The sequence below is a fragment of the Miniopterus natalensis genome, chromosome 10 (assembly GCF_054644295.1).
Source record: "Miniopterus natalensis isolate mMinNat1 chromosome 10, mMinNat1.hap1, whole genome shotgun sequence".
Classification (NCBI taxonomy): domain Eukaryota; kingdom Metazoa; phylum Chordata; class Mammalia; order Chiroptera; family Miniopteridae; genus Miniopterus; species Miniopterus natalensis.
The window spans coordinates 24,808,221-24,821,492 of NC_142090.1; the positions used below are offsets into that span (position 1 = coordinate 24,808,221).

Consider the following 13,272-nt stretch of genomic DNA (forward strand, 5'->3'; position numbering starts at 1 on the left):
AATCTATGGGACACAGCAAAAGCAGTCCTAAGAAGGAAGTTCATAGAACTACAGGCCTACCTCAAGAAACAAGAAAAAAATAAACAATCTAACCCTAGAATTACAAGAATTAGAGAAGAACAAGAAATGTTCAGAGCAAGTAGAAGGAAATAATAAAAATTAGTGCAGAAATAAATGACATAGAGACTAAAAAAAAACAAAAGACCAATGAAACAAAGAGCTAGTTCTTTGAAAAGATAAACAAGAAGAACCTTTAGCCAGATTCATTAAGAAGGGAAGACAGAAAACCCAAGTAAATAGACTCAAAAAGGAAAGAAGTGAAGTAACAACTGAGACCATAGAAATTCAAAGGAAAATACTATGAATAACTATGTTCCAACAAGCTGGACAACTTGGATGCAATGGACAACTTCCTAGAAAAATACAGTATTCCAAAACTGAATCTGGAAGAATCAGAAATCCTGAATAGATAAAAACAACTGATGAAATTGAAGCAGTAAAAAAGCACCAAAAAACCCACACCCAGCAAACAAAAGTCTTGAACTGGATGGCTTCACAGAGAGTTTTACCAAACATTCAAAGAACTAATGCATATCCTCCTCATACTATTTCAAAAAATACAAGAGGAAGGAATACTTCCAAGCACTTTTTATGAGGCCAGCATAACCAAAGTCCAAAACCAGATAAATACAATTCAAAGAAAGAAAATGACAGGCTAATGTGCCTGATGAATATAGATGCTAAAATCCTCAACAAAATATTAGCAAATTGGAGGCAGCAATTCATTTAAAAGATGATGCACCATGACCAAATCTATTTATTCTGGGAAGAAAATAATGGTACAATATTCACAAATCAATAAATGTGATACATCACATAAACAAAACAAATGATTAAAATCAGATGATCATATCAATAGATGCAGAAAAAGCATTTGACAAAATCCAGCACTAATTTTTGGTAAAAACTATCAGCAAACTGGGAACAGAGGATCATACTTCAACCTAATAAAGGCCATGTATGACAAACCTATAGTCAACATCATACTCTCTGGGCAAAAATAAAGCATTTTCCTTGAGAACAGGGACAGGGGAAGGGTGTCAGCTTTCACAACACTTATTCAACATAGTACTGGAAGTCCTGGCTAAAATGATCAGACAAAAAGGAAAACTCAAAGGCATCCAAATTGGAAAGGAGAAAGTAAAATTGTCATTATTTGCAGATGACATGATATAGTACATAGAATAACCTAAAGACTCCACCAAAACACTACTAGACTTAATAAATGAAGTCAGCAATGTAGTAAGATACAAAATCAACATCCAGCAATTGATGGCATTTTTAACACCAATAATGAATTCTCAGAAGCTAAAAAATAAATCCCATTTACCATTACAACAACAACAAAGGTGCCTTGGAATAAACTCAATGAAAAAGGTAAAAGACCTGTACTCAGAAAACTACAGGACATTGCAAAAAGAAATAGAGAAAGATACAAAGGCAAGAATATACCATGTTCAGGGACTGGAATAATTAACATCATCAAAATGTCCATACTACCCAAAGCAATCTATACATTCAATGCAGTTCCTATTAAAATTCCAAAGGCATATTTCTCAGATCTAGAACAAATATTCTAAAAATTTGTGTGGAACACGAAGAGAACCCAAATATGAACAACAATCTTGAGAATAAAGAATAAAGTTGGTGGTATCACAATACCAGATATCAAGTTATACTACAAAGTTATTGTAATCAAAACAGCCTGGTACTGGCACAAGAACAGGTATATAGATCAATGGAACAGAACAGAACTCACAGAAATCAACCCACATCATTATGGTCAATTAATATTTGATAAAGGAGACAAGAGCATGTGCTCAAGTACAGACAGTCTCTTCAATAAATGGTGTTGGAAAAATTAGACAGGTATATGAAAAAAATAAAACGGTATTACTGATTTACACCGTACACCAGAATAAACTCAAAATGGTTAAAAGGCTTTAATGTAAGTCACAAAACCATAGAAATCCTAGGAAAAAATATAGGCAGCAAAATCTCACACATCTCACTTAGCAAAATTTTCACCAATACATCTCCTAAGGCAAGAGAAGCAAAGAAAAAAGTAACAGATGGAATTACATCAAAATAAAAAGCTTCTGCATAGCAAAGGAAACCATCAACAAAACGAAAAGGGAGCCCATTGTATGGGAGAACATATTTGCCAATGACACATCGGATAAAGGGTTAATATCCAAAATATATAAGGAAGTTATACAACTTAATAAAAGCAAGACATGCAATCCATTTAAAAAATGGGCAATGGACCTAAACAGACACTTCTCCAAAGAGGACATACAAATGGCTGAGACATGAAAAAATGCTCAACATCGCTAATCATCAAAGAGATGCAAATTAAAACCACAATGAGGTATCACTTCACATCTGTAAGAATGGTTACCATCACCAAATCATCATAAAAATGAAAAGGGGGGAGGGGCAGCTAGAGTGGTTCAATGCTTGAACATTGACCTATGAACCAGGAGGTCACAGTTCCATTCTCAGTCAGGGCACATACCCTGGTTTCAAGCTCGATTTCCAGTAAAGGGAGTGCAGGAGGAAGCTTATCACTGACTCTCATCATTGATGCTTCTGTCTCTCTCTTCTTCTCCCTTCCTTTCTTTGAAATCAATAAAAACATATATTTTAAAAAGTGAAAATGGAATCCAATTTTTGGGAGAACATATTTGCCAATGACACATCTGATAAGGGGTTAATTTCTGAAATATATTAAAAACCCATACAGCTCAACAAAAGAAGACAAATGACCCAATTAAAAAATAGGCACAGGACCTGAATAGGCAATTCTCCAAACAGGACATACAGATGGCCAAGAGACATTTGAAAAAATGCTCAAAGTCACTAATCGTCAGAGAGATGCAAATTAATAGCTGCCAGAATGGCTACCATCAACAAATCAACAAACAACAAGTTCTGGTGAGGATGTGGAGAAGAGGAAATGCTAGTACACTACTAGTGGGAATGCAGACTGGTATAACCACTATAAAAAACAGTATGGAATTTACTCAAAAAATGAAAAATGGAACTATAATTTTACTCAACAATACATTTCTAAGAATATATCCTAAGAAGTGCAAAACAGCAATCAGAATTAATATATGCACCCCTATATTCATAGCAACATTATTTACAATAGCTAAGAATGAATACAGCTCAAATGTCCATCATAGATGAGTGGATAAAAAAATGTTGGTACATTTACACAGTGGAATACTACGCAGTTGTATAAAAGAAAGACTTCCTACCCTTTGGAACAGTATGGACGGTATATGCTGAGTGAAATAAACCCATCAGAGAAAGACAAATATTACATGATCTCACTTATAAGTGGGAACTAATGAACATAATTAACTAACAAACAAAATTGTTCCAGATACATGGAGGCATGAACCAGACTGACAGATCTCAGTGGGAAGGGTTGTGGGGGTGTGGGAGTGTGGGAAGAAATTAACCAAAAAACTCATATACATATATGCATAACCAATGGATACTGACAATAGTGTGCTGAAGGTCTGGGTTGGGACAGGGGCTGGGAGGAGGGAGTTACAGGGGGAAAAGTTGGGAAACATATGTCAGCAATAAAATTAAATTAAATTAAAATTAATATTTGTGGCAATGGAAAGGTCTACAAATTATAAACGTACCAGTCAATTAATTTTTGCTAAATGATATCACCTATGAAATTATTATTTGCCTCAATTAATTTTATTATACGATGCAACTAAATATGTAGATATTTAGTTGACTTAGTGGACATAAGGTTGGTTAGTGGGTGATTTGGGTGCAGTTCTCCTTCCCCCAGACTCTCCTGGTCCAAAGAAGGTCTGCTGACAGTGAGACAGCTGCTAAATTCAAAGATTTTTGGACTTGAAGTGTAGATGCTGAATGGCTTATGTATGTAATCAGAGATGGCAATGGTCTACCAGGTGTTTGGTGGTTGTAAAGCTTCCTAGCTATACTAGGCAATTCTTTTGTGCCCTAGTCAAAGAAATTACCAATTCTTTGTGAGACCAGCTACTACAAACTATTGAATTTCACACTTTGAAAACATGAATTGTGCAGTATTTGAAAAATATCTCAATAAAGTTGTTATTTAAGAAAAATGAATGCCAAACCTGACCCTGGCCTTAGCTGTGCTGCTCAGTTGGTTAGAGTATCATCCCAATAGGCCAACTTTGCAGGTTCAGTCACCAGTCAGGGCACTTACTAGAAGCAACCAATGAATGCATAAATAATTGGAACAACAAATCAATGTTTCTCTCTCTCTAAAGAATGACAAATCTGAGAATCTGGAAGGTGATCCAAGAGGACTGTTGCTGTGTTTCCTTGCCCTCTGGGTTAGCTGAGGCATCCCAAATTATCTACTGTATCCAACTGTGTTCTTCTAAGGATGACCAAGTTTTATATAACCCTCATGTTGAGTTCCAGTTCAGCTTTCCAGTACATGTATTGAAAATACTGTACTTTTTCCATTGAATTAAATAACGCCTTAGTTTTTAATCAAATGACTATTACAGCCTTGGCCGGGTTGCTCAGTTGGTTGGAGTGTCTTCCTATACTCCAAAAGGCTGTGGGTTCAATTTCTGGTCAGGACACATACCTAGGTTGTGTGTTCCATCCCTGGTCGATGTTTCTCTCTCACATCAATGTTTCTCTCTCTCCCTTCCTCTCTCTCTAAAATCAATAAAAACTTATCCTCTGGTGAACATTAAATTAAAAAAAAAAAAAATGATCATTATATAAGTGGATTTGTTTCTGGAATCTATTATACTTCATTGGTCCATTTGCCTGTTGTGTCAAATCATGCTATTTCAACTATAGTTCCAAGTTGAGTTACTTGGTACTGTACTTCCTCTCTTTTTGCTTCTTCAAGTTGAACTTTGCCAGGATATACTAGGTTGTTTGTATTACAGACACATTTTCGAATCAGCTTATTTTCACAAATTGTCTTCTGGGTGTTTGGAATTTCATTTACTAAATAAATCAATTTGTGTTGAGAATTATTTTCTGCAGGATTTTATATTTGTTATTTAAATGCCTTCTTGGCATATTAGTTTCAGATTGAGAAACTCTCTCCAATGTGTAATTCACTTTGCCTAATATGTATTCTATCTGGAAAGGGTGGACACTTTTGAAATTGTGGTTAAACTTTTACATCAATTTGGGAATATTTACAAGCCTTATCTCTTTGAGTATTGCTTCTCTGACTCAACTCCTTCTAGAACCCCAGTTATCCCCACAGTAGACCACCTTACTATGGTGGTTCTTCTTTTTTCAATGCTTGTGTGTTTCTTATTGATCTGACAATATGATTTTCTACTGACCTTTTACTGCTCTGTCTTCAGTTATTAAATTTATTTATTGAGTACTAAATTTTAGCTTTTGAATTCATAATTCTACAATAGCCATTTGATTATTTTAAAGAATTTTATTTTCTGGTGAAATTTTCTGTCTTTTTGACATTTTTCTGCACCTTGTTCTCTATTTTATTTACTATATTAGCAGTTTAAAGGAGCTCTTATGTTTCTGTTACATACTCATGCCTCTGGACATTCCTGGAAATTTTTACCTGAATCCTGATATTTTGTATAATATCTTTAAATCTATTTTATTGTAGCAAGACACATTAGAAACCAATCATGTTAACCTGAACTGTTTGTAAAATTCTGTTAACTCAAATTCTGTCAACATTTTTTTTTTCTCCAGATACTGGGATGTAACCCTGTGGTATTTTGGGCGAGATCTGAAATATAATTTTTTTTTTTAGAACACTGGATTTGCTGAATACTTTGATCTGCTCATTGGAATACTTATGCAATTTTTCTGTTTAGCTTTCTAAACTACATGGCTTCCCTTAAAGGGAAAAATGGCAGCATGTCAGGCTCAATATTTTACTCTTAGGTTCTAAGTAGTTAGCATCTTGCCACTTAAGTCTCCAAATTTTTCTCCCCAGTCCCAGGAGACCACCAGAAGCCCTGCTCTTCTATGAACCAAGAAAACGTGGATTCCAAACCTCTTGCCATGTGCCTAGAATATTGTGACTGTTGACTGTAAACTAACATCTCTACATTTCCCCTCCCTAAGTCCTCTCTAGGACTCTTAGATCTCCTAGAGCAGTTGTTTCAGCATTTCTCTTACATTGACCAAAAAAAAAGGTTTTTTCCTCTATTCTATATATTTTGCCTAGTTTTCAGGTTGTCCTCCACCCTCCAGGAACATTGGTCTTAACACTATTTGCATAGTGCTCAAAATACTCTATCATATTCATAAACAAAAGTAACACCAAGATGTTTTTAATTGTTTCTTTTTATTTTTTATTTCTTTTGAAATTCAAATTACATTTTTTTGGTTTAAAAAATGCAGATTAAGCAGTAGCAAAGAAGCTGCCTCCACAGGGTCCGTCAGCTGGAGGGGGGCAGAGGATCAGTACCCGCCTCCCATTCTGGGGTGCAGGAATTCGAGCACACAGGCAGAGGGGCCTCAACCAAGCGTGGAAATGTAGCCTGCAGCGTTCCTGCTGCGTGCGGCACTTGCGGTCAGCACCTTCCGGGAGTCCCTCCCCGTGTGTCAGGTGTGGGTTTTCTTTGCCCTGTGTCACGGGGCAGAACCTGGAGAGCCATGGTAGCCCGTGCCACCCTCCTCACACAGTCTGTGAGCTGCTATGGGTGCCCCTGTGTCGAAGGTAATGCTACCCAGGTGTGGTGTTCCCAGGTCCCTGTCGTGTGACATCCTTGTGAGGCCGTGGGGTTCTATGTGCGTCACGCATGGCAGGTGACTTTTCTGGGCTTGGGGTTCTGGGGAAGTTGTAAGCTAGAGGGATTCTGTAGAAATTTAATTTCAGGGGGGCTGAAGCTCCCAAGGTGCAGGATCCGGCCTGGCCCTAAAGGATGGACTCCAGGCCCTCCTCTATGGGGTGAGGCTAAGGGTGAGGCCATGACCAGAGCTTGGTCTTTTCTGGATAGAGGGGTGAGTAGCCTACAGCCTTGTAGGTGCTCCCTGGGGACCTGGGCCAGGCTCTCCCCGATGTGGGGCCTCTGGTGCTGGGCGGGGCCTCGCTCCGTGGCGCCCTGCAGCCTGGCCACGTGGAAGCCCAGGCTGCCCAGCCGCGTCGGTGAGGCGAAGCGCGCTGGGCTGGGGTGCCCGGCTGCTGCAGCGCGCGCCTCAGCCCCTCCTCCGCCCGGCTCCGCTAGGGGCGGGCCGGCAGCGCTCCTGCTCCGCCTGCGCCTCCCGCTCCCCCGGCGCCGCCTGCGTCGTCCCGAGGGCCAGCCTCTCTGCCTGACGCGCTCTGCTCTGGTTCAGCATTTTCAGTGAAAATGGGAAGTCCAAGGTGGAGAAGCCATCGCCGTCCCCACCGTGTACCTATTGGAGACGGTATTCGTGAGCCGGAGCCCGAGTCCTGGTCCTTGACCTTTTCTTGGACCTTCCTGTACATCTTGAAGGCTTCCCACCGCTGGCCCGGCTGCAGCTCCTTCAGGTCCTGCTGCTGCGTCTGCTGGGCCTCGTCGCGGCACCGCCGCTTCTCTGCGGGCTGCAGCCTGCCGGGCACCTCGCGGGTCTTGGGAAAGGCAGGTGGGGCGGCGCCTGTGGAGCGGCTGGGAGCTCGCTCCCGGGCGCCCGCAGCGGGGACCTGTGCCCTGCGACCTTCCGCAGGATCGTCGCTTCTCGGCCTTGGGCCAGCAGTGCTTCTTCGCAGGCTCCTCCCGGGACCCCCTTCTAGCGCGAAGGCTCGTGGGCTCTCCCCGTGCTCTTGATGGACTGCCACCGGGAAGCCTCCTGCTGTCCAAGAGCCTGGCTGCCAGCCAGCGAGGTGGCACCTGGCTGCTGGGCCTGACCGCGGCCTTCCTGGCTGCTGTGACCTTCCAACCCCCAACTGTCTCTTTTGTAAAGTGAGAGGAAACTAACCCCTCATTATATTCCACATATGTTGTAGAATCATTATTTAATTGTATATGTAAAAATAAATGGAAAGTAGTTGGGGGGAAATGAGTAAATTATGTGAAGGACTGTTCGTCGTCGATTTCCGTCTAACCCCCGAGCAGGGCGGAGAGCTGCGCCAGCCCTCACTCCCTCAGCAGACGGCGGGACGTTTCCAAAGGCCAGGCAAACAGCCATGGGCTTTGGAACTTACGAAGTTTACTTCTAGTGCAAGATAACAGTATATTGCAATTATGTCATATAATATATTAAGTATGTAATGTTATAAAACTATATGGTCTAGATAGAGTAAAAATCTTAAAAAAATTAACTGGGATAGCTAGGGATGATTTAATGTACCTTTATATAAATACGCATTTTGTTTACATTTTAACTATGTATTTGTCCTTCAACTGATGGTTTGGGTTGCTATTATTATGCCCCACATGTACAACGGTGGTAAAATACACAGTGACCAGCTGCCCCTTCTGTTCTGACACTCTTGTAAGCCATTTGACAAATTATTATTTTAGACTCTGCCAGGAGTGCCTGTCTCTGTCTCCAGAAATGCTGCTGCTTACCCTTGCAGGCACAGTGTTTTCCCTCGGAGTCATGCTGCTGCTGATTGCTTTCATCCATCCCAGTGTGCTGCTTTCTCCCTGTCATTGACATTTATGCCACATTGCTTCATATTATGCTCTGTGTGTCCCTGAAGAATTAATTCTGCTTGCCTTTTATATAATTCTCCTTTTTAAGGTCATTCTACTTTCTCAAATTTAAATTCAGGTAAAATTCTTTAGAGAAAGAAAAGCCCAGTTTCTCCCTCTGCAGTGACTTACTGGAGACTTTTTTCTGTCTTCAAATGTAATTTGTGTGAATAGAAAATGAAATTCTTTCTTTCTTTCTTTCTTTTTCTTTCTTTCTTTCTTTCTTTCTTTCTTTCTTTCTTTCTTTCTTTCTTTCTTTCTTTCTTTCTTTCTTTCTTTCTTTCTTTCTTTCTTTCTTTCTTTCTTTCTTTCTTTCTTTCTTTCTTTCTTTCTTTCTTTCTTTCTTTCTTTCTTTCTTTCTTTCTTTCTTTCTTTCTTTCTTTCTTTCTTTCTTTCTTCTTTTTTTTTCTTCTTTCCTTCTTTCTTTCTTTTCTTTTCTTTTCTTTTTATTTTTTTCTAGAAAAGCAACAGGAATTTATTGACTGCAGCAAAAACACACTTAGGCCAGTGGAACAAGGAAGGGCATAGTAGCAGCAACAGGAGAGCCCAGGCTGAGCTGCTTTGACTCACTGGGAAGTCATAGAAAAGGGGGCCTTGGAGACAGGTTCAGGGGGTTCATCTTGGATGAGTTGCCACTGCCTATTGCTCCCCTGATTGCAAGTCTTCTGGTGTCCCTTGGAGTTTAGGAGATATGTCCTGTGGGGGAAGGAAAGGGTGAAGGGAATCGAATGAATTTGCTCCTTGGAGGGAGAGCACCGAAAATGACATTCTCAAAATATGTGAAGAGAAGAATTGAGTCACAAACTCAGATACAAATCAAACAAATATTTCTATGTAAATAAATAATATATGCTTTTTATAACTAAGTAAAACATTTACAATTCTGGTCCCCAAATCATAACTTTGAGTTTGAAGAAATGTCAAAGCCACTATATCTTGAATTAATGTACACTCCTTCAATAAATACAAAACATTTCCCACCCAAGGGCTATCTAGTTTATCCCATCCAATTGATCAAATTCTCATTATGATATTTTAAATTATAGTACACAAAAAGGAAATCATATTCATTGACGCAGTATTATGGAAAAGGTGATGCTTAACAGAATTTGTCATGAAAGGTCAGAGTTATTTAGCATAGGGGTCTAAATACAGTGATACAGAGAGGAAAGAAATATGGCATACTTGGGGCATTGGAAGAACAAGAAAAGTACTCTTTCAATACATGATCTCTATCAGCCAAGTTTTATGGATAGTGTTTTAACTCCCTCATATCCATTACGCTCTTCAAATCCTGGTCCCTTGCTTTAGATGTTGAGCTGTGAAACTACCTAATTACTCCATTTTTTCTTAATTCCCTTTGGCCTTTTTTTTTTTTTGATTTTTCCCCCTCCTCTGTTTCCTTTGCCATATTCAGTGTTTTTCAATAAGAGAGGGACACATGGTAGTTTTATATTTAATTTTTTCAAGAACTTACATACTCTTTTCCATAGATGTTGTACCATTTTACATTCCCACCAAAGATACAAGGGTTCCAGTTTGTCCATATTCACAATTCTGGTCATATATCCAAAAGAATTGAAGTCAGGATCTTGAAGCAATATTTGCACTCCCAAGTTTATTGCAGTATTCTAAACAATAGCCAAGATATGGAAGCAACCCAAACTCATCAAATCGTACACATTAAATGTGTTCAGTACATTTACTGTCAATTATATCTTAATAAAAGAAAAATAAGAAAGAGACATATTAAACACACTTTGAGTGAGAAGAAATATAATAGATTCTCTATTCTACTGAACTTGATACGTTATTTACAGCATCAAAAATTTGCAGGTAACTGTAGCTCCAAGTTTTTTCAGATAAATCATTAAATGTCCTAAATAAAGAGTCATCTCTCTGACTCTGAGGAGGAGGTCTTTAGAGTCAAAGCATATTGACTGCTGAAACTTCCTTATGTACTGAGGAATTAAGATAACCACTTGGAATATTGCTAGAGTTTGGTAAAAGGTAGGAGAGAAACATCATATGATACTTTCCATCTGACTGTTTTTCTTTAATTGTATTCATCCTTTTTGACTTAAGCATTTATTGAAAGTTTTAGGTAATACAGATTAATAATTTAAAATTTATGTTCCAAAATGTGTTTCTTACAATAAAATTCCCTTGAGATGCTCCTCTAAAAATGTATCTGGGCCCTGGGCGAGTAGCTCAATTGGTCAAAGCTTCATTCCAATATACCAAGGTTGTTGGTTCAGTCCCTAGTTTGATGTCCTGTTAGGGCACATACAAGACTCAACCAAAGAATGCATAAATAAATGGAACAACAAATCAATGTTTCTATCCCTCTCTTTCCTTTTCTCTCTCAAAAAAGAAAATCAATCAATCAATCAATCAATATATTTGTTAATGTACATATTTTAGGAATTCTGAATAAAATTATAATTTTATATCCTAAGAAAGAATTTTGTTAGCTTTTTTATAACTCAATATTTCATCAAAACTTATTTGACCACACAAAATTTATTTATTTTTTGTTACATAACCCTTTACATCCTTGTATTCTATCTCATTTTGTTTTCACCTAATATAGTTCTTAAGAACATATCAAAGAATTAGGATTTCCTTAAACACCTTAAAGTAGGTATTGTACAAATATATATGTCTGGTTAATGGATTAAAATGGTGACCATTGACTCTTGTCTTTCCAGTTTATCTTTTATACTATTTTTAGAGCTGGCTTTCTAATTTTGGTCTTCTGGAAAAACAAGTCAAAATAACACTATCAGAATATCTTTATACTCAAATTTAAGATACATTTAATTTAATATAATTGCATTCTATAACAATGAGTGCTGTGGTCCATATTTAATATACCTTATCATATATAAATTCTTCTAAATTTTTAATGGTACCAAACATTTCCCTAAAGCAGTCCCCAAGTGCTATCTTTCTATTTTTATTTATTTTTATGTTTTTTATTGAATTCAGAGGAAGGGAGGGAGAGGGAGAGAGAGACAGAAGCATCACTGATGAGAGAGAGTCATTGAATCTCCTGCCACCTGCATGCCCCCTACTAGAGACTGAGCAGGCAAACTGGGCATATGGCCTGACTGGGAATCAAGCCTCGACCTCTTGGTTCATATGCCAGTGCTCAACCACTGAGCCAAACTGGCTGGGTCTCCAAGTGGTATCTTAACCCCTTACATGGTGTCATTTTAATGTTTGTATGTCATTTCCTTTTCTTTTCCTCAGTTAAAATCATACTCATCTACCATAGTTGCATAATAGTAAAGTTATATTTTAATTAAATATAACTATTGCTACAAACATTATAGAAACTTAAATTTTACACTGAAGTTTAGTGAATTGTTTTGATCATATGATATATGCAGTGATTGAAAAATAATGAGAATCCTTATTTTTAATAATTTTTCCAATTATTTTCCCCTCCAGTATTCTTAGTGTTCATAATCTTGAAAGCATTTTTGGATACTTTATATCTTTTGCATAAATACTTCAAGTACTTAAAGACAAATTGTTCAAGTCAGAAATATTTTTAAATGTCATATAGTACCTGAAACAGGGATAGGCATATAGCAGATTTAATAAACACTTCTTAGGTAGCAAGAGTTTCTAGTTCTTTTTTTCTTTTTAGATGCTATCACTCTTGTCTAAATGTTTCCACAGAAATCTTTAGAACATTTTAGAGAAGCAGTAGTAATAAGACTAAGAAGAGAGTCTAGGAGTCTAGTTTCTTTCAACAGTATTTGCATAATTAAACTTGATATAGAAACAAAGGAAGCAAATACATTTTACTTGAAGTGAGAACTTGTGCTCCAGTAAAATTCTGTAAGTAAAGCTTGTATTTTCTGGCTTATAGAGAATAGAAAGTTATGCTATGTGAATGTCCAACCAGGCTAAGAGAAATGAAAAATAACTTTTCTGTCACATTCTATTATATGGGTGAATAGTCAAAAAGGTAAGAGAATAAAAGGCTTACATATTTTGGAATTTTATACTCAAGATCTCTTTACTTATACCAAAAAAATGAAATTCTACGATGAATAATTGAAAAATTTAGGAAACTTTTGAGCATTTGTCATTCCTACATTTATTGCTTATATTTTCTTATATTTTTATGCTTCTTCAGTTCCATGTTCAGTGAAATAGGACTGTTTCAATTTGTATCATCAGGGTCCTCTTACATTTAGATTTGTTCATTTCCTAGAATAAGTACATTGATGATCTATATTACATATAGGGCCTGAATTATTTAGAGAACACCCAAGATTTCCATCTCCCTTTGAACCTGAGAAATGATTTCCTGTCCTGTTATGGAGAGAAGCATATTGTTGAAATATTGGTTAACTTTTCTGCACTATCCAAAGCAGCTAATTTTCTAGAAAAAAAAAAAAAAAAAAAGGATAGCAGTGTAAATATTTTAGAGTCAGAAACACTTTAGAGTTTAATAAAATAAGTATTTATTTCTGCTAAGTCTTTTTTATGTTATTTTGAGAGAGGTATAAAGAAGTTGAGAGAGACTGACTGCCTTTTAAAAAACCAGACA

The 13,272-nt window shown here is 37.6% G+C and overlaps 1 protein-coding gene across 1 annotated transcript; it reads right to left on the reverse strand.

Moving 5' to 3' along the window:
* Positions 1 to 7,267: 7,267 nt before the first annotated feature.
* On the reverse strand, positions 7,268 to 8,630 carry LOC148092216 (SWI/SNF-related matrix-associated actin-dependent regulator of chromatin subfamily E member 1-related-like). Its single transcript, XM_087821336.1, has 2 exons — positions 8,577 to 8,630; positions 7,268 to 7,957 (listed from the first exon to the last, which is right to left on the reverse strand). The coding sequence occupies exons 1-2, from the start codon at positions 8,628 to 8,630 to the stop codon at positions 7,268 to 7,270; spliced, it is 744 nt and encodes a 247-aa protein (XP_087677462.1).
* Between the last annotated feature and the right edge of the window lie 4,642 nt (positions 8,631 to 13,272).

Bases quoted from the DNA above. Each gene is read 5' to 3' on its own strand.
- LOC148092216 (XM_087821336.1), bottom strand. From the start codon at position 8,630: ATGAAAGCAATCAGCAGCAGCATGACTCCGAGGGAAAACACTGTGCCT. The intron at 7,958-8,576 runs GTAAGCAGCAGC...ACTTTACAAAAG, and splicing joins AAAACACTGTGCCTGCAAGG to AGACAGTTGGGGGTTGGAAG.